This window comes from Panulirus ornatus, chromosome 30, assembly GCF_036320965.1.
Source record: "Panulirus ornatus isolate Po-2019 chromosome 30, ASM3632096v1, whole genome shotgun sequence".
NCBI lineage: Eukaryota > Metazoa > Arthropoda > Malacostraca > Decapoda > Palinuridae > Panulirus > Panulirus ornatus.
The window spans coordinates 9,063,413-9,085,439 of NC_092253.1; the positions used below are offsets into that span (position 1 = coordinate 9,063,413).

At 46.4% G+C, this 22,027-nt stretch overlaps 1 protein-coding gene across 1 annotated transcript in view; it reads left to right on the forward strand.

Annotated features, from left to right (window-relative positions):
• The first annotated feature begins 915 nt into the window (after positions 1 to 915).
• LOC139758254 (calcium-activated chloride channel regulator 1-like) overlaps positions 916 to 22,027 on the forward strand; it is a 31,670-nt gene continuing 10,558 nt past the window's right edge. The window contains exons 1-15 of the mRNA XM_071679464.1: positions 916 to 987; positions 1,367 to 1,556; positions 2,125 to 2,231; positions 2,670 to 2,837; positions 3,180 to 3,307; positions 5,017 to 5,175; positions 5,560 to 5,746; positions 6,526 to 6,699; positions 7,729 to 7,857; positions 8,836 to 8,963; positions 14,382 to 14,505; positions 17,095 to 17,204; positions 18,551 to 18,720; positions 19,792 to 19,911; positions 21,337 to 21,590. Of these exons, the coding sequence (XP_071535565.1) occupies positions 916 to 987; positions 1,367 to 1,556; positions 2,125 to 2,231; positions 2,670 to 2,837; positions 3,180 to 3,307; positions 5,017 to 5,175; positions 5,560 to 5,746; positions 6,526 to 6,699; positions 7,729 to 7,857; positions 8,836 to 8,963; positions 14,382 to 14,505; positions 17,095 to 17,204; positions 18,551 to 18,720; positions 19,792 to 19,911; positions 21,337 to 21,590 (2,220 nt within the window). The remainder of the gene's footprint in view (positions 988 to 1,366; positions 1,557 to 2,124; positions 2,232 to 2,669; positions 2,838 to 3,179; positions 3,308 to 5,016; positions 5,176 to 5,559; positions 5,747 to 6,525; positions 6,700 to 7,728; positions 7,858 to 8,835; positions 8,964 to 14,381; positions 14,506 to 17,094; positions 17,205 to 18,550; positions 18,721 to 19,791; positions 19,912 to 21,336; positions 21,591 to 22,027) is intronic.

Consider the following 22,027-nt stretch of genomic DNA (forward strand, 5'->3'; position numbering starts at 1 on the left):
GGGTCGTATACCGTCGTGTTCAAGGGTTGTACGTATACCGTCGATCTCAAGGGTTTTATACCGTCGTGTTGAAGACACACCTACCGATGCCACTGTAATCGCGGGGGGTCTGATTATTACGAAACAACCGTCGACGTGACAAAAGTACTCCCCCCCTCCCCCCATCCCTCCCTTCCCCACGATGACGAAAGTCAAATTGCCAGAATTTTTCTTTTTTTTTTTTTGGTGACGGTAACAATGGCACCGTCGGTGTCCTTACACGGTGACGTGTATATATATATGTTTGAATGCGTACAGTAACGCATACCTACGCACATATATTGTATATTGAAGATAAATCATTTTTTTTTTTTTTTTTTTTTTATACTTTGTCGCTGTCTCCCGCGTTTGCGAGGTAGCGCAAGGAAACAGACGAAAGAAATGGCTATATATTGGAAGATAACTTGTTTCCATATCTGGTTTCAGCTGGATATATAGCCCCTCGCCAAACATTTCTCTGAAATGATCAGTTAATACGAATATACCTTTATGATTACGTAACTTCTAGAAGACTTAGAATAGTTCTAAGTCTTCTATCGCATTCTTGTATCTCCCCTGACGATGTGATCATTACACGAAAGTGCACTTGGGAACTTATCGTGTTTGTTTTCTTCGTGGCTATCAGCAAGTACATCATGCGCACCACTGTAAACTATTGCATATATATATATATATATATATATATATATATATATATATATATATATATATATATATATATATATGTGTGTGTGTGTGTGTGTGTGTGTGTGTCTTTGCGCTACCTCGCTAACGCTTGAGACAGCGACAAAGCAAAATAAATGAATAAATATATGTATAGTGAACTGGAACGATGTTGTATACTGGGGTTGTGCTGTCAATTGACTGAACCTAAGCATGTGGAACGTCCAGGGTAAACCATGGAATAGGCCTTTAGAGCCTGGATTTGGATACGGAGCTGTGGTTTCGGTGAATTACACATGACAGCTAATGAATGAGTGTGAACGGATGTGGCCTTGCTTTCTTCGTCTGTTTCCCAGTGCTACGCTGCTGACGTAGGGGGGTAGCGATGCTGTTTCCTGTGGGGCGGGATGGCGTCGGGAATGGATGAAGGCTAGCAAGTATATCTATCTATCTATATATATATATATATATATATATATATATATATATATATATATATATAAGCATTTGTACAGACTTGTAAGACGCTGTTGCATACCCTTTATTTATTATTATTATTATTATTATTATTATTATTATTATTATTATTATCATTATTATTGTTGTTGTTGTTTACAAGATGGTAATCTTTATCATGACCATTACAACATTTCTCTCTCGTCAGCGGACGGCGGGATCCGGATGGCTGACGTCGGCTGACATCCGCTTGGATGTGGCCCATCCGCTTCACGCTGACGACCCTTACACCCTCCAGCTGGGTGGATGCGGCGACCCCGGGGCCTACATCCACCTGTCACCCGGCTACGCCACCGGCATGTATAGTGAAGACTTCCGCCACACGTACGGGCCGCCTGGTGAGTGTGGCGGCCGCCCTTAGACGAACCGCTGTGGTCGTGCAAGGGCGTGCGTCGGTGTGTGTCCAGGTGATGAGGGAGGAGGAGGAGGAGTGAGTGTGTGTTAGCGTCAGTCATTGATTCATTTCTTCGCTTATCATAGATCGGGAAGGCGAGTTACACGTTGCAGTTAGGTTAGTAATGCCGGGTCAACTTGTGGTGATCTCTTATTTATTTATTTTTTTTTGATCAATAATAACCTATATTGACTTCAGCTATTGGTATGTCGTCCCTGTGGTTATCTAGTATGTATTATCCCTTCGTCATGACACGACTCCCAATTATAATCAGGGGTCACTGATCACCACAGGCATGTGGTTATAATCCCAGTGTATTGATCTTTTAGTGACCCTACTCCCCTCCTCCTTCCCCTTCGTCTCTACTTGAATGTTGCTATGATGTGAAGTTGTATATATATTGACCTCATGATGAGTGATGGGCATCCTCTACCCTGCCCTGCCGTGACCTTTGATGACCTGTCTCTCGTGTCCCCACGTGATGATGACCTGGGTCTCCTCCTGCACCACAGGGAAGGTCCTGGTGCACGAATGGGCTCACTTCCGATGGGGCGTCTTCGACGAGTATGGCGAGCATGGCACGCACGTCCCGCCCTTCTACATCGGCGAGGACCTGCAGGTGAGTTGCCTCCAGCCGCCAGTGAGGTGAATCCCCCCCCCCCCCCACCTGACCTCGAGGGATACGTCTCCTGACCTCCTGAAGGTTCCTTAATCCCTACGTGACATTAATCCCTCTCTTGTAGCTGCTACTACATCCCACATAGACATCATTACAGTTTTAGAACAGCCTCTCATTTATACTCGCTCGCATTATAATGTCCTGAGTGTGGTACTAACGCGTTGATATATCGCTGGCTTTATATCGCCCCTCCAGCGCGCACGCCACACGCCCCCCCCCCCCCCCCACGTGCGCGCCCCCCACGCCCGCGATAGATATAAACGCGGTGTATAGCGTTTGCATCATCATCATATCGTGGCGACGAGACGCGCCACCTCACTATATCATCTGTCCTTCCTCCCTCCTCACTCTCACTTGGCCTTGTGTCTCCTCCCTCAGCTGCACGTGACGGGCTGCACCGCGGACATCAAGGGTTGGCTGAGGACGGAGGAGGGTGAGCTGTGCCACGCAGACGAGTCTGGGATGCCAGACCGGCACTGCTATTTCTTCCCCTCGGACGACAACAAGGCCAACGGCTCCTTCATGAACCTCTACTTCCTCGACTCCGTGAGTCGGGTGGAACGAGACGTGCAAGGGCATGGTCGAGAGAGAGAGAGAGAGAGAGAGAGAGAGAGAGAGAGAGAGAGAGAGAGAGAGAGAGAGATGTATATATATATATATATATATGACCTCATGTGCTCAACCTCATTATAACTTCATGTGCTTATTATAACCTGTGTGTGTGTGTGTGTGTGTGTGTGTGAGAGAGAGAGAGAGAGAGAGAGAGAGAGAGAGAGAGAGAGAGAGAGAGAGAGAGAGAGAGATGTATATATATATATATGACCTCATGTGCTCAACCTCATTATAACCTCATGTGTGTGTGTTATGACCCCCCTCGTCCTCCCACAGGTGAGGATGTTCTGTGATGACGAGGACGTGCCTCACAACGCCCTTGCGCCCAACGTCCACAACCTGCAGTGCAACGGCCGCTCCGTGTGGCAGGTCATCACCCAGCACAAGGACTTCAAGAACAACACGTACGTAGGGGTCCTCCTGATGGTGTAGTCCGTCCGTCCGTCCGTGTGTGTGTGGGTCCTGATGGTGCATTCCGTCCGTTCGTGTCTACGTGGGGGTCCGTCCGTCTGTGTGGGGGTCCTGATGGTGCATTCCGTCCGTCCGTGTGTGTGTGGGTCCTGATGGTGCATTCCGTCTGTCCATGTCCGTGTGTGTGGGTCCTGATGGTGCATTCCGTCCGTCCGTCCGTGTGTGGGTCCTGATGGTGCATTCCGTCCGTCCGTCCGTGTGTGGGTCCTGATGGTGCATTCCGTCAGTCTGTCCGTCCGTCCGTGTGTGGGTCCTGATGGTGCATTCCGTCCGTCCGTGTGTGTGTGGGTCCCGATGGTGCATTCCGTCCGTCCGTCTGTGTGGGGGTCCTGATGGTGCATTCCGTCCGTCCGTGTGTGTGGGGGTCCTGATGGTGCATTCCGTCCGTCCGTGTGTGTGGGGGTCCTGATGGTGCATTCCGTCCGTCCGTGTGTGTGGGGGTCCTGATGGTGCATTCCGTCAGTCTGTCCGTCCGTCTGTGTGTGGGTCCTGATGGTGCATTCCGTCCGTCCGTCCGTGTGTGGGTCCTGATGGTGCATTCCGTCCGTCCGTCTGTGTGGGGGTCCCGATGGTGCATTCCGTCCGTCCGTCTGTGTGGGGGTCCTGATGGTGCATTCCGTCCGTCCGTCCGTGTGTGTGTCCTGATGGTGCATTCCGTCCGTCCGTCTGTCCGTGTCGGTGCATTCCGTCCGTCCGTCCGTGTTGTGACTGGAGGATCCTCTCTGTACTTTCCCTCTCTGGGGATGTGTGGGGGACGACACCACATCGTGGTGTTAATAAGCTTCCAGTGGGACGGACCCCCTTCGTCAGGGGCCATGTTTCGAAGGCGGGGGGGCGGGGTGATGATTTTGGGAGGTGCCATCTGTGGTGCCTCCCTCTGATGTGACCTTTTGGAGGGGTTTAAAGGTCTTTTTTTTGAAGACTTTCTTAAGGGGTATTTTTGGAGGAAGTTCTCCTCCAGGAGGATAATGTCAAATTATACTTTTTCTCCCTTCAAAGTCATGGTTAAGGCATCTTCCCTTGGAGGAATTTTTTTTATTTTTCTATTTTTTTTTTTTTGAGGTCTGAAAAATAAGGGGGGGGGAGGAGGGGACTTTCCGGGAGTATTTTCTTTGGAGGGTTATACTGAAGTGGAACTCTTCTTAAAGACAAGAGATTTTAGTGATCATTTTTTAATAGAATTCAGATAGAATTCAGAACCTTCAGGTCTTCACGTCCCTCTGGAACACACCTCCACATGCTAATCCCCGCGACGGAAAAGTAACATTTCGTTCTGAAATCCCAATATGTTCGACCATACTGGGAATTTCCGTATCCATGCGCCGGGTTCAATTTGCATCATGTCGTGGCTTTGGTTGTAACCGCTCTACTTGTTTTGTTCGCTAGACTTCATCACGTCTCTTGAAGATAACTTCTCTGTTTTTCCCTTTATTGCTTTGCTCTCTCACAATGTCCACACACACACACACACACACACACACACACACACACACACACACACACACGCACGAATGAAAGGTTTCCTTCTGTCGCTTCTGGAGAGATTCGCAAAACGTATGGCTATGGATGTCTCCCTCCTCCCACCACCGCCCTTGGCGAATACTGAGGTGCTTGAACACCCCCACCTGTCCCTCTCCAACAGGAACCCTCCCCGTCAGAAGCGAGAGACTTCGCTAGACCTGAAACCCAAGTTCCAGGTGATTCAGGAAGCTGCGACCGAAAAGCCACGGTTTGTGCTCCTGCTGGACCTGTCGGGTTCCATGGACCAGTTCATGAAGCAGCTCTACCAAGCCGTCGTCAGGTGGGTCCTTCGGGCAGTATGTCAGTCCTTCGTCAGGCAGGTCTTCTTCTCAGAGAGACATTGTCGGGTCGTCGTCAGATGGGTCCTTTGAGAGGCATATTGTAAGGCCTTCGTCAGGTAAGTCCTTAGCGTGACAGAGTGTCTTCAGCTAGGTCCTAAGGCAGACTTAACAGGTCTTCGTCATGTGGGTTCTTTGAGAGGCTTATTGTAAGCCCTTCGTCAGGAAAGTCCTTAGCGTGACTGAGTGTCAGTGTCTCTCGTCAGTTAGGTCCTAAGACAGACAGACAAGTCTTCGTCAGGTGGGTCCTGAGGGAGACGTGGTCAAGTTCGTCTTGAGGTAAGGTTTTTTTTTTTTAATCATCGTCCCGCTGTCTCCTCCCGCAGGTTCGTGAGGGACCTGGTGCCTACGGGCAGCCTGCTGGCGGTGGTGTCCTTCGCCAACCGGTCACGGCAGGACCTGCCCTTCACTGTCGTCGGTGAAGACAGAGAAGACATCGTGAGGAAGCTCCCAGACACCTACACTGTAGGAGGCTACACGGCCATCGGTGGTGCTCTGGAGTTCATCTTACAGGTGGGTGTTGTAACGTATAGGTGGATGTTGTAGTTTACAGGTGGGTGTTGTAGTTTACAGGTGGGTGTTGTAGTTCACAGGTGGGTGTTGTAGCGTATAGGTGGGTGTTGTAGTTTACAGGTGGGTGTTGTAGTTTACAGGTGGGTGTTGTAGCTTAGAAGCTAGGACTTTCGTGTACAGGTGGGGGGATTCAGCTGGGGACTTCAGTATACAGTGGGGACATCAGTATACAGTGGAGACTTCAGTCTACAGTGGGGACATCAGTATACAGTGGAGACTTCAGTCTACAGTGGGGACATCAGTATACAGTGGAGACTTCAGTCTACAGTGGGGACATCAGTATACAGTGGGGACATCAGTATACAGTGGGAACTTCAGTATACAGTGGGGACATCGGTATATAGTGGGGACTTCAGTCTACAGTGGGAACAAGTCTACAGTGGGGACATCAGTATACAAGGGGGACCAGTCTACAGCGGGGACATCAGTACACATTGGGGACTTCAGTATACAGTGGGGACATCAGTATACAGTGGGGACTTAAGTCTACAGTGGGGACATCAGTATACAGTGGGGATTTCAGTTTACAGTGGGGACTTATGTATGTCATGTGGATGGCTGATCCATCCTGAAAATAGGAGACTTTATCACGAAATCAGTACATTACATAACGTTATATTTAGACTCTAGTTACATGGGTACATATCTGCGGTGAGCGCTACGCGGCAGCTGCACACGCACGTACGTAACCCTCTTGTTGTCTGTCCCTACCCCTGCAGATGGTGGAGAGGACAGGGACAAAGAGCGAGGGACTGATGGTCGTGCTCATTACGGACGGAGAGGAGACCATCCACCCGAAGGTGGAGACCAAGCTGAGCGCCATCAAGGACAAGGGCATCGTCATCAACACCGTCTCCTTCGGCCCCAACGCCACCGACTGCCTGGAACACTGGGTCGGTACCTCCCTGCCTTGCTCGGCCTAGTTCGTATACACCTCCGCTGCTGGTGGGAGGGTATTATCCTTCCCAGTTTGGACATTTCTCCTTTTCTTTTTTCCATTTTCTTTAAGGATCACGTACGTTTATCAGACGTCAGAGTGGAGGAGTAGTAGTAGTAGTTGTAGTTATGGTTGGGCGGGGGGACAGTATTGCAACTGGGCGTTGTTTGCCTGACTAACGCATTTGGTTTTGTTTACATCTCTCCGAGGCGGTTGTCTGACGTCGATTTTCTCGAGGCTGTGAAATCAAAAGGAGTGTTGGGGAAGTGGTTTCAAAGGGTGACTGAAGTAGTAGGTGACTGAGTCGGATTGAAAATGGGTTCAGCCCTTTCCCTGGTCCGCCACTCATTTTATTGTATCCACAGGAACGAAATTATAGGTCTAGTTCACCCATTAATAATTTTACCGTATCCACAGGAACAAAATTATAGATTAGTTCACCCATTAATAATTTTACCGTATCCACAGGAACAAAATTATAGATCTAGTTCACCCATTCATAATTTTCACGATTGAATAATTAAATCAGTATTATTTCTTTTTAAACATATTATCCTTAGATTTTCAAACAATATCATGAAATACTGATGTATAAATAAAAGTTTTAAGGGGTTACAGAAATGGACAAATGAAATGTAAAGAACATTTTCACACGAATAAATAATAGATAAGCACAATGAATACTAAACGATAATAAAATCTAGAAGACTCTTAGATCCTTATAAAGACTAAAAAAAGAAAAGATATTCAGGTCAATTTGTATACTAAATGATGATAAAATCTAGAAGACTCTTAGATCCTCATAAAGACAATAAATAAAAAGATATTCAGGTCAATTTGTATACTAAACGATAATAAAATCTAGAAGACTCTTAGATCCTCATAAAGGCAATAAGTAAAAAGATATTTAGGTCAATTTGATGAGGTTTTTCGAAGATTTTCTCCATTGGCGATGAAGATGACAACAAACTCCTCCGCGTTGCAGGCGGAGGTGACTGGCGGGCGAGCCTACTATCACAGCACGGGGTCCAAAGGCTCGCTCTCCAGCCTCGACGCTTTACTCTTCGACTCCATCAGCAAGGCAGACGGCGAGCAGAGTGACCAGCTACTGCAGGTGAGAGCTGTAGGGGTAAACAAAATATATATAGAGGTAAGAGGATGTCTCACTTAAGGGAAAATGTTAACCATGCCGTGGGTAAGGTGTCGAAAAAACAAAACAAAAAATATAGGTTTGTTATGGTAGGTGAGGGGTGACGTTAACTAACTTTTACAGAAGCAACAGATTTGTATTTTTTTTGCCTAGCAAGCTCGAGCAGTCTGTTGTACTAGGCGGGGAGAAGCTTCCATACTCCATCTGAGGAACCACTTGTTCTTTTACGCTTGTAACTGTTAGCGGGACGCAGATGGTCGTGTTTAGCAAGTGAGAAATGATTTGGGTGAAAAGTCTTAAAAGAATTTATGTTGTTTTTTGTAATTTGCTGCACAGTAGCGTAGAGCTGATTAATGTAAATGCAGAAACACCTAGGGACTAGGTCCAGATAGAGGAAATAGTTGTCTCGTGTGGTAATACCCGAAAGCGCACAGGCCTCTCGTTTTCCCTCATCCTCTCGGTGTTTCTGCATTTACGAAGCCGTGTGTTGTGATTTTCTGTGTGTGTGTGTGTGTGTGTGTGTGTATATATATATATATATATATATATATATATATATATATATATATATATATATATATATACATATATATATATTTCTTTCAAACTATTCTTCATTTCCCGCGTTAGCAAGGTAGCTATAAGAACAGAGGACTGGGCCTTTGAGGGAATATCCTCACCTGGCCCCCTTCTCTTTTCCTTCTTTTGGAAAATTAAATAAAAAAATAATGAGAGGGGAGGATTTCCAGCCCCCCTCAGCTCCCTCCCCTTTTAGTCGCCTTCTACGACACGCAGGGAATACGTGGGAAGTATTCTTTCTCCCCTATCCCCAGGGATAATATATATATATATATATATATATATATATATATATATATATATATATATATATATATATATATATATATTAGTTTCTTGAGTACATAATTATTTTTTCGGCAGGTTTACCGGACGACGCACAAGATCGGTAGGCGCCCAGCTCGGTCCGAGGTCGGTCATGTGGTGCTGGACTCCAGCCTTGGACACGAGACGCGCCTCACCTTCACCGAAGACATCGCCCCCAATAACCCGTGAGTCTTCCCCCTTCCCGTACTGTCTCTTGCTTCCCGTCTCTTCCCCCTTCCCGTATTGTCTCTTGCCTCCCGTCTCTTCCCCCTCCTGTGCTGTCTTTTGCTTCCCGTCCGTCCGTCGTGAGATGAAGTTAAATAAGAGTGAAAAGTGTTAGGTGTTTATGCTACGCTGGATATAGTCAGTGTGTGGTGGTAGTTTCCGTGGCTAAGGTTTCTTAGAAGGCTTAGTAAAGATTAGGTGTTTCAGGTTTAGGATTTTTGGTGGTTTAGTGTAGGTTTAAGGTCCTTCGTGTCGGTAAAGGTGGTTTAATGTAGGTTTAAGGTACTTTGTGTAGGTGAAAATAAAACGTATATCGACGTCCCTTTTTGGGGTTCCATATTTCACGATCCTTCCATCTGTCCGATGTCTGGTTCGAACTTATCCTCGGATAAACGAAGCGAACTTGGTCATTGTTCCCGAACTTTGATGTTATTTTACCGTCAAATGTGGTTGCTTCATTATGCCGGGCATGTTCATGTAATTAGCGAGTGTGCGAAAGGATTATAGAGGCCACAAAGTTATTTTTCAGACTGGAGTGGGTACATATCATATCGAATATTAATTAGTTTGTTACATTAGGTCAGGCTTTTTATGGAGTAATTAGCTTATTTACTTTAGTCGAAAATTAAATTATCCAAAGAATTTCTAGTCTTACCAACAATAAAGGACGTAATATTTATGGCACACATTACCTAGACTTACCTTCTCAAAAGGTGAATTTTCTGTGTGTAAAGCAATGCATTTTCCTATGTGTTTTCTGTCCCCTGTTCACACATTCTACATTTCATATGGTTAATATTTTCGAACAAGGCCTGCCAGAAGAGGTACGCGTACCGTAGCCTAGCGGTATACAAGATGAACTGGTAAAAGTTATGAGTAACGTAACCTAACTTAGTAGGAGGCGTAACGTAGCCTAACTGTCACAGTTTGCGTAACGTAGCCTAACTGTCACAGTCTGCGTAACGTAGCCTAACTGTCACAGTCTGCGTAACGTAGCCTAACTGTCACAGTCTGCGTAACGTAGCCTAACTGTCACAGTCTGCGTAACGTAGCCTAACTCACATCTGCGTAACGTAGCCTAACTGTGACAGTCTGCGTAACGTAGCCTAACTGTCACAGTCTGCGTAACGTAGCCTAACTGTCACAGTCTGCGTAACGTACCCTAATTTCAAAGTATGTAAAACATAGCCTGACTCAGAAGTATGTGTGTGTAATATAGGCTAAATTTCAGAAGTATGCGTCGCGTAGCCTAACTCTCTCAAGTATGCGTAACGTAGCGTGTCAAAATATGCGTAACGTAGCCTAGCAATATTTGAGCGTTATTATTATTTTGCGCCATACCATACGATGCCTTTCTTTGCGTAGGATGATGAATCTTGCTAATTTTCACTTAATTAGATGGATCTTTCCCCCCGATCACCAAGGAGGATTTCATCCAATATCGTAAGACAAAATGTAGCTTCAGGATAAAAGCAACGCGTAAATATTACAAAACAAGACGTTTCTTTGCATTTCCAGGATTTAGATAAGAGCAAAAGTCTCTCATATTTTTTTTTTTTTAGAGGGTAAACAAGACCATGGAGGGGGGGGCAAGGCATTGCATTCATGGCCGGGGCGACCCGACCGTTGGTGTAGTGTGTGTACCCAAGACCAGCGAGCGCTACATCTTAGCGGTATTTGGAGATTTCCAAGTCACCAGAAAACCGTATTTGCCAGCGGTAACTTTTCTCCCTCGAATTTTAAAGACCTCTTTGCATGTGGGACAGTCGGGACTCAGGAATGAGTCCGTGCGTGCGGACTTAGACATAAATATTTGTTGGGTCAACTCACTCTCTCTCTCTCTCTCTCTCTCTCTCTCTCTCTCTCTCTCTCTCTCTGCGAGGCTCATTGCCCGACCATATATATATATATATATATATATATATATATATACCTTGCGTGGACCCCCTCGTCCCATAATTATAGTGATGGAGGAACCTCCAACCTCCTCCAAGGCATTCCTGGGATCCGAATCAACCAAGACTGTGTCAGTGGCTGGATTCGATCCCACAGAACAGGTTAAGAATGAACGAGAAGTCTTTCCTTATACTTCAACCTGTTCTGTTAAATGATTGGACCTCGAACAAAGGAACCATTTATGAACTGGGTGCTTCCCTTGTCCACAGATATCCGAGCTTTTCAAAAGTGTTTGGATTGGCTAGTCTTCTGTACGACACTTGTCAGTCCGAGTGTTTGACACTCCCTCGAGTTAGCACAATTGTGTCTTTAAAGTGTGTCCTCTTAAGGCTTGTAGAATTAACACCCACAGATAATATATATCATTGTTGCATCGTCTCGTCGCCCACCCCTGGTGCCGCGGGTTCCCTTTGTACCAATTACAGCAGCGATGACATTAACGTAGACTGAATGATAGGCGAGTTTAGGCTGGCTGGCCTACCGTCCATCGGGCCATAACAAGTGGCATCCCCCAACTAACGTAGACTCGGATCACACGAAGATCCAACCAAAATTCCTCACTCGGTGAAATTGTATTTTATGTATGTTATTATATAATTTAAATCAATACACGTTTAAAAAAAAAAGGAAAAGATACATATATTTCTTTATTTGAAGTCAGGGTTTATGATGATTGTCATAGTTTTTGATATCAGATAACTCGGTTACAACCCGCCTATGCTCATGCAAAAAATATTTGTTTATTGTTATTGTCCTTCCTGTTAGCTAACATGGACTTTCCTGTGACTCAACATAATAAGATCATAGTGTGCAGTTTCAGGTTCTGTAATTGGCAGGGTCAGTGATAATTGAGGGGGTAATTCTTTAGACTACTCAAGGGTACTTATGAGGGGGTCAGAATGAGTGGTTGGTTAGTATATCCTATCGCGTTCAGTGGCCATGACGTGTTGAATGTACATGTATGTTGCCCTCATGGTCCTCTCGTGGTTGTCAGTGCTGGAATACTATGATAGATAACCACCATATTATACGAAGTAGTTCCAACGGTTCATTTGGTAGTCCTCAGATACATTAGTAACTAGTTTCATGCTGTTTTCTGACTGTAAAGTGTATATATGTGTATTAAAAGAAGAATATGAGTAATGAGCGTCATATTAGTGAGTTATGCAATCAAATTAAGGTGATGGTTCTTGCAGTCTAGCAAAGCAGGGTTTCTCAGGCATCTCCGGTATGAGGGAAATTACGACATAAAGATTTTGCGTTGTCTGGTGATATATTTATCTTCGTAATGGCACCAAACCCATTCGAGGCGTCTGGTCTACATTTTGACTTAGGCCAGCCCAAGACCAGCTCACTGCTGCTGTTTGTGTACATACGTAATCTCTCTTTTATCTGAGGGCAAGCGAGATGAAAATGAATGTCTGAAGCGGTTATATATATATATATATATATATATATATATATATATATATATATATATATATATATGAAAGGATGACAGTTGAGCGCGTGATCAAGTATATTTCTATGAGTCCACGGGGAAATGAAACACGATAAGTACCCAAGTGCACTTTCGTGTAATGATCACATCAGGGGAGATACAAGGAAAGGAATATATATATATATATATATATATATATATATATATATATATATATATATATATATATATATATATATATCACCATGTCTGTTTGATCTGTTCATGGACAGGATGGTGAGACGGTTAAATGTTTTGGTTTTTGTGAGCAAGAGGCGGGTCTGCAGTATGTTGAGGAGGAATGAGGGTGAGGTGAGACGCTTGGGAGATAAAATCAGTTGCTGTTTGCAGACAACGCTGCTGTGGTGGCAGACTCCAGAAAGAAGATGCAGATGCAGGTGTCTGAGTTTGAGAAAGTGTATCAAAAGGGAGAAGGTTGGAAGTTAATGTAAACCAGTAAGAAAATGAGGGACATCAGTGGGTTGAGCTAGGATGCCTTGAATCAAAATGTTGATGGATAGAATCTAGTGAATTTGAAGTGTTTTAGATACCTGGGAGTGGAACATGGCAGGACATGGAACCAAAGGGCAGAATGGAGTCATAGGGTGGGAGAATTGGCCCAGGACCTGGATGCGATAAGGAACTAAAGGTCAGAAATCAGTATGCGTGTATCCCTGCTAGTGGTGGAGTGAAGGCTGAGCCTTTGAACGTAAAGGAAGGAAAGAGAGCGAATGTGTTGGAAGCGACATTTCTGGCCATGATGATATGTGGTTTATGAAGGAATAAAGAAAGAAGAATCGTCTAGGGAATGAAAGGTCAGCTGTAATTGTGGTAGTTACGTTGCAAGTCTTGACTTAGAGGACCGACCAGGATTTACTGAAATAGTTTAGACATATTTGGAGCAGGATGAGTGTAGGAAGACTGATGAAGATGACCAGATTTGGAGGGAGTGAAAGGGGAAGAAGGTGACCGAGACATGATGGAAACAGCGGGATATGGATAGGCCTCCCCCCAACATTCAGGAGGGCTGGAGGCCTGCATTGGATGAAAAACGAATAGGACCAACGTGGTGTATATAGGGGGCGACGGGATGTCATTGGACTAAACCAGGGGAGACAAGTTGGTGAACCTGAGCTGTGGGGTAGTGTGTGTATGTGTGTGTGTGTGTATGTATGTGTGTGTGTGTGTATGTATGTGTGTGTATGTATGTGTGTGTGTGTATGTGTATGTGTGTGTGTGTATGTGTGTGTGTGTGTGTGTGTGTGTGTAAGGTTTGACTGTGGACGGTGAGCTGTAGTTTCAGTACATTTTACATGGCAACTTGAGACTGGATGTGTGTAAGGAAGGCCATTACTCGCGTGTACCTTGACCTACCTCACCAGAGCGCGGAAGGGCAATTTATGTACATATAATCAATGCTCGCCATTTCCTGCGTGTGCGAGGTAGTGTCAAGAACAGGCGACTGAGCCTCGGAGGGAAACTTTCCTCTCTCGGTTCCTTTGTCTGTCCTTGTTTTGGAAAGTAGTACAGGAGTGGGAGGAGGATTTCCAGCCCCCCTCAGCTTCCTCCCCTTTTAGTCGCCTTCTACGACACGCAGGGAATACGTGGGAAGTATTCTTTCTTCCCTATCCCCAGGGATGATGATTATTATCATTATCATTATTATAATTATGATTATTATTATTATTATTATTATTATTATTATTATTATTATTATCATTATCATCATAATTATCGTTGTTATATTATTATTATTATTATTATTATTATTATTATTATTGTTGTTGTTATTGTTATTATTATTAGTATTAGTGTTAGTATTGGTATTAGTATTGTTGTTATTATCATTATTCATCTTCTTATGATTATTATCATTATTATTATTATTATTATTATTATGGATGTTATGGCTATTATTATTATTAATCTACTTTATCTCCAGGTTTTCCATCGGTGTGAGGTTGAGGTCACCAGACGGTCAGGAGTACGGGCCAGAGAGCGGCCCGGGCATATACCACGTAGACGTGGCGGCCCACACCATCACCTTCACCATACTGGAGGCCATGGTAACTCTCTCTCTCTCTCTCTCTCTCTCTCTCTCTCTCTCTCTCTCTCTCTATCTCTCTATCTCTATCTATCTATCTATCTCTCTCTAGGCAGCCGTGAGCGTCCTGCAGGTCGCCGTGTCTAAGGTATTTATTTATTTATTTGTTTGGATGGTTGAACTTGGCTCATGCAGTCTTCCCACCAACATGGTTATGGTGTGTGTGTGTGTGTGTGTGTGTGCCGTCGTGTTCAAGGGTCGTACCTTCGTGTTCAAGGGTCGTACCGTCGTGTTCAAGGGTCGTACCGTCGTGTTCAAGGGTCGTACCGTTGTGTTCAAGGGTCGTACCTTCGTGCTCAAGGGTTGTACCGTCGTGTTCAAGGGTCATACCGTCGTGTTCAAGGGTCGTACCGTCGTGTTCAAGGGTCGCACCGTTGTGTTCAAGGGCCGTACCGTTGTGTTCAAGGATCTTACCGTCGTGTTCAAGGGTCGCACCTTCATGTTCAAGGGTCGTACCGTGGTGCTCAAGGGTCGTACACCGTCGTGTTCAAGGGTCGTGACATATGCTCAAGTGTCGCACACCGTCGTGTTCAAGGGTCGCACCGTCGTGTTCAAGGGTCGTACCGTCGTGCTCAAGTGTCGTCCACCGTCGTGTTCAAGGCTGGTGACATATGCTCCAGGGTCGTGTGTTGTGTTTCATGTCTGTAGACACTTGTACGATGGTCGTACGTCCCCCGGTGTACACGTATTTTCATCCACATTCTGTCGTACGACAGTTACAGGTTAAATGCAAACACCCCCCAGGTATGAATATGAACTAGCTGTTAATGGCAGGGTAAGTATTGCAAATTGCACACCGGTCGTTAGATGTACGTACAGTAATTAAGGGTTAAATATACGATGGTCCCGTTCAACAATGACATGAAATTGGTTTATGTTATTTTTTATGTGTGTTGACGTTTAAGATGTGGTGGACTCGCATTTGATTACAGTTGGCTGTAGACAGTTATTATTGTTATTATTGTTATTATTATCATTATTATTATTATTTTTTATTTTTATTAGGATTTTCGTTTGATTACAGTTTGCTGTAGCGAGTTATTATTGTTATAATTATTATTATTATTATTATTATTATTATTATTATTATTGTTATTATTATCGTTATTATTATTGTTATTACTATTATTATTATTATTATTATTATTATTATTATTATTATTATTATTATTATTATCATCATCATCTTACAGCCATAGAAATTTTTTTTTCTTTTTCTTTTTGCTGTGTTGGTGGTTGTATGTACGAGGCTGCGCCTTACGCAGGAGCAGGGACATGGCGGACCCTCCCTTCTGTAGAGCGAGAGGTACGGCACCTTTCGACTGCCTGAGGTGGATGAACACTTCTAAGGGCCCCGTGTCTGGCAGGTGTCCGGCCCTACAGCGCCCACGGTAAAGGGCAGATGGTGGTGGTGCCCCCCGGAGCAGAGGTGCTTCTGCTTGTACACAAAGACATCATAATATGGAGACGCGTGTTGGAATTGGCCTCGCGTAGAAACACACTGGCTCGTTAGCGCTAGCGTCAGTGGAGAGAGAGAGAGAGAGAGAGAGAGAGAGAGAGAGAGAGAGAGTGTTTTACACTCGTGTTTGCCACGTCCCCTTAAATCTTGTGTGTTTGTACCACGTCTTGACTCTTATGGTCATTGCATTTATGCCTTTTGAGAACACACTGAGAAAATATTGACCTTCATAGTCCTCGGTAACGTGTTACTCCCGCGGGATAATTACTAATTGGTTCTTGTTGTGGGGCGTCTTGGGTAACGTGTTACTCCCGCAGGCTAATTATCAATTGGTCTTGTGGGGCGTCTTGGGTAACGTGTTACTCCCGCGGGTTAATTACCAATTGGTTCTTGTTGTGGGGCGTCTTGGGTAACGTGTTACTCCCGCGGGCTTATTACTAATTGGTTCTTGTTGTAGGGCGTCTTGGGTAACGTGTTACTCCCGCGGGCTTATTACTAATTGGTTCTTGTTGTAGGGCGTCTTGGGTAACGTGTTACTCCCGCGGGCTTATTACTAATTGGTTCTTGTTGTAGGGCGTCTTGGGTAACGTGTTACTCCCGCGGGCTTATTACTAATTGGTTCTTGTTGTAGGGGCGTGTTGGGTAACGTGTTACTCCCGTGGTATAATTACTAATTGGTTATTGTTGTAGGGCGTCTTGGGTAACGTGTTACTCCCGCGGGTTAATTACCAATTGGTTCTTGTTGTGGCGCGGTGCCCTGTTCAACTTGGTTTTTTTTTCTTATACATTCCATGTACGTTATTCTTGCTCATCTAGTGGCCATTGCATGATGTCTTTCTTTGACGTTATGTTCTGTAGATTTTTTTGTGTGTAATAATTGTTCATTTTATCTTCTGCCGAGCCATTTGAGCACGACGGGACGACACTTCGGCGAGAGGGCCTGGCATTTGACCTGACGCGAAGGGGTGGGTGGGTGTCAGGTCAGATGCCAGAGAGCCGTCATGGCCAAGGGTCGAGCCGTCGAGCTCCAAGGGCCACACCAGGAGGGAGGGTCTTAAACTCACCACACGCCCCCTCCTTCTTCCTCCACAGCCAGGTCAATGGACGTACAACATCAGCAACAAGTTCAGCTACTTCCCCGACGAGGTGATGGTCGCTGTCACCTCCCACCCCAGCAGGAAGGCTCGCCAGGCCCCCGTCAGGTAAGTCTCCGACCAGATGGAGAGGTCCCGGGGGGGACTTCCTCATACCGTCGCACCTCACATACCCCAGCAGTAGGAGGACGACCTGAGGGATATTTTTGTCAGGTAGGTCTTCCTTCTTCTGCAGGAGGAGAGAAGGTCTTCTTCTTCTTCTTCTGCAGGAGGAGAGAAAGAGAGGAAGAAGACCACCAGGTCATCGTCAGGTAGGTCTTCTTCTGCAGGAGGAGAGAGGAAGAGGACCACCAGGTCATCGTCAGGTAGGTCTTCTGCAGGAGGAGAGAGAGGAAGAGGACTACCAGGTCATCGTCAGGTAGGTCTTCTTCTACAGGAGGAGAGAGGAAGAGGACTACCAGGTCATCGTCAGGTAGGTCTTCTGCAGGAGGAGAGAGAGGAAGAGGACTACCAGGTCATCGTCAGGCAGGTCTTCTGCAGGAGGAGAGAGAGGAAGAGGACTACCAGGTCATCGTCAGGTAGGTCTTCTACTGCAGGAGGAGAGAGACAGGAAGAAGCCCACCAGGTCATCGTCAGGTAGGTCTTCTTCTGCAGGAGGAGAGAGAGAGAGAGGAAGAAGACCACCAGGTCATCGTCAGGTAGGTCTTCTCCTGTAGGAGACGAGAATGGATGACGAAGGAAGGCCCTCGTCGGGAAGGTCGTCTTCTGTAGGAGGAGGGAGTTAGGGCGTCATAGACCCCCACCACCTCATCCCGCAGCAGTATGATTGAAGCCTAATTTAACAGTCCCACAACATTGCGAACTGCTTGTTACGAGTGTCATGTCTCGTTGTCATCAGTTGAAATTCTGTGGTCAGAGGAATGATTTAGAATCTCCATTGCTTTTAAGGGATGAGCCATGTATCCTTTTCATCAATATATCATTAGAGGTGAAACTAGGCTTTGGACAGCGAGGTAGCATAGGTAACAAATGGCTATAAATGTGATTAATCATGATAATATGACTAATATAGATGCCTCTTTACTATAGATGCCTCATTTGCGTATCCCCTTTGCCAGCAGGGTTCACATGTGACCCTGTGGTGAGAATGGTCACCATGTGTGTTGTGTATGTTATCAGGACTCAAGGGTCACCATTATCAGGACATAGGGTCACCATTATCAGGACATAGGGTCACCATTATCAGGACATAGGGTCACCATTAACAGGACATAGGGTCACCATTAACAGGACATAGGGTCACCATTGTGTGTATACGTACAACAGCCATTCCCAAGGCCATGCCAGGCTAAGGCCCACCAGGTCCTTATTGCCTGTCATCACATTTCCTGGGAGCTTTGCCAGGGCGGTGTAACTAAAGGAGGACCCCACTGCCTCCTTCTCTCCCTGCGCAGGGTGAAGACGTGGATGACGGCGAGCAAGATCACCTTCCCCGACCCCGCGCCCGTCTACGCCTACGTCAGCCAAGGGTACAGCAACGTGCTCGATGCCAACGTCACGGCGGTTGTCGTACCGCCCACCGAAGACGGCCCCATATCATTCCCCCTCCTGGATAATGGTGTGGGTAAGTGGTGATGGTGGCTGTGTTAAGATGGGTGATGGTGTGTGGTTATGGTGATGGTGGCTGTGTCGAGATGGGGGATGGTGTGTGGTTATGGTGATGGAGTAGTGATGGTGGCTGTGTCGAGATGGGGGATGGTGTGTGGTTATGGTGATGGAGTAGTGATGGTGGCTGTGTCGAGATGGGGGATGGTGTGTGGTTACGGTGATGAAGTAGTGATGGTGGCTGGTGGCTGTGTCGAGATGGGGGATGGTGTGTGGTTATGGTGATGGAGTAGTGATGGTGGCTGTGTCGAGATGGTGATGGTGCATCAGATTCGGTGCTCATAAAATGGGATGATGTTAGAGATATGTGTCTGTGGAATGTGACGTCTGACACACACACACACACCCACACACACACACACCTACGCACACACACACACACGCACACACTCCCTTGACATTTCATAACCGTTGGTCAAGTTGTATGTTGTGATGGTCACACACTTTTGTGTTGCAATGTATTCCATGTTGTTGATCCACGCGTGTGTGATCTATAACCTGAGTTTGACTCCACCTCCACATGCCACCCTTCACACCTTCAAAAATCCCTCCTTCACATCTTGAAAATCCCTGCCTCGCACCTCCAAATCCCTCCCTCACTGTAATCACATCCCTTCAGTCCCTTTCTTAACTGGGGCTATACCTCCAAAAATCCCCTTTGGGTCACACCTCCAAATCCCCCTCGAGTGAAACCTCTCCCGCCCTCACCCCTCCAAATAATTTGGCTCGTGTTTCCCTACCCTCCTCCTCCTCCTCCTCCTCCTCCTCCTCTTCCTTCCCCTCCTCCTCTTGCTCCTCCAGCGAGGCATCAACTGAGGGGTCTCCTCCCGCCCCTCCTCTTCTCCTTCCAACCTTCCTCCTCCTCCTCCTCCTCCTCCTCCTCCTCCTCTTCTTCCTTCTCCTCCAGCGAGGCATCTACTGAGGGAGGTCTCCTCCCGCCCCTCCTCTCCTCCTTCCAACCTCCCTCCTCCTCCTCCTCCTCCTCCTCCAGCGAGGCATCTACTGAGGGAGGTCTCCTCCCGCCCCGCAGGTGCAGACATCCTGGCTGGCGACGGCATCTACTCGGGTTACTTCACTCAGTTCTCCGCTAACGGCCGGTACAGCCTCTCAGCGACCGTCTCCACCAGCAACCGCACCACCAAGCTCCAAGGTCAGTACATACCCTTGACCACCCCCCCCCCCCTCTCGTTCCAAGGTCAGTACACACCCTTGACCACCCCCCCTCGTTCCAAGGTCAGTACACACCCTTGACAACCCTCCCCCTCGTTCCAAGGTCAGTACACACCCTTGACAACCCTCCCCCTTTCGTTCCAAGGTCAAGTACCGAGCCTTGACCCCACCCTCTTTCCAAGGTCAAGTACCGAGCCTTGACCCCCTCGTTCCAAGGTCAGTACACACCCTTGACCACCCTCCCCCTTTCGTTCCAAGGTCAAGTACCGAGCCTTGACCCCCACCCTCTTTCCAAGGTCAAGTACCGAGCCTTGACCCCCTCGTTCCAAGGTCAAGATAGAGCCTTGACCCCTCTCATTCCAAGGTCAGTATAAAGCCTTGACCCTTATTTCAAGGTTAATTCAGGGCTTCGTCCCTCAGTCCATGGTCAAGTAACCGAGCCTTGTGCCCCTCAGTCCAAAGGTCAGACATGCTCGGACACCTCCTCCTTCTAACATTGGCTCAGCACCCTCTTCCTCTTCCTCCTCCTGCTCCTCTTCCTCCTCTTCCTGCTCCTCTTCCTCCTCCTCCTGCTCCTCCTCCTCCTCAAGACAGTCCACGCCTGCAGTGGAGACTGGCTTAGAAGGCCCGGCAGGTGCAGGCAATGTGGGCTGACCAGGTCAGCCAAAATTGAGCCAGACAAACAGATGCGTCTGTCTGTCCGGCACCTCAACCCAGGCTAACCTGAACTCATCAGGACTAACCAAAACTAACCAAGACTAACCTAACATAATCTGACCTAACCTAACCTAACCTAACCTAACCTAACCAAGACTAACCAGGACTAACCAAGACTAACCTAACCTAACCTAACCAAGACTAACCAAGACTAACCTAACCTAACCTAACCTAACCTAACCTAACCAAGACTAACCTAACCTAACCTAACCTAACCTAACCTAACCTAACCAAGACTAACCAGGACTAACCAAGACTAACCTAACCTAACCTAACCTAACCTAACCAAGACTAACCTAACCTAACCTAACCTAACCTAACCAAGACTAACCAGGACTAACCAAGACTAACCTAACCTAACCTAACCTAACCTAACCTAACCTAACCCAACCAAGACTAACCAGGACTAAGCAAGACTAACCTAACCTAACCTAACCTAACCTAACCTAACCTAACCTAACCAAGACTAACCAGGACTAACCAAGACTAACCTAACCTAACCTAACCTAACCTAACCAAGACTAACCAGGACTAACCAAGACTAACCTAACCTAACCTAACCAAGGCTAACCAGGACTAACAAACTAAGCAAAGACTAACCAGAACGAACCAAGACTAACCTAACCTAACCTAACCAGACCCAAGTAGTACCCGCCAGAACTACACCTCAACCTCTTACCTCCCCCAGCAGTAAACCCAGGCCCTCAGAAGGGCACCAGGGGACGCGTTCAGCCGGCTGTGTCTGTCGCCCGCCGCAAGACCCTCCCGCTGCCGACGGAGGCGCTGCCGGAGCCGGAGTCCAAGTTCCCTCCTAGCGACCTGAGGCCCCGGGAGACCGGCGGGGGTGAGGAGGGAGGCGGCGGGAAGAGCGGCTGGCCAGACGACCTCCCCAGAGAGAAGATGGAACCCTTCACCAGGTTCACCTCTGGGGGCATCTTCAAGGTAAGGTTTATATATATATATATATATATATATATATATATATATATATATATATATATATATATATATATATATATATGTTTGAAAGGATCACAATTTTGCGCGTGATCAAGATATTCCTATGAGTTCACGGGGAAAATGAAACACGAAAAGTTCCCAAGTGCAGTTTCGTGTAATAATCACATCATCAGGGGAGACACAAGAGAGAAATATAAGTCAGTTGATATACATCGAAGAGACGAAGCTAGGACGCCATTTGGTAAACATGTGATTGTCCAAAACATACCATATCGTATGTTTTGTGTGTGTGTGTTTGTAACGCCTCTGTAGTAACAATATAGTGTCCAAATTCTCTGTAATGTTTGGCTCAATAGAATGATACACAGTTTACGAAAATTGACCCACACCATTCCAGTCTTCAGCCACACTTACCGCCC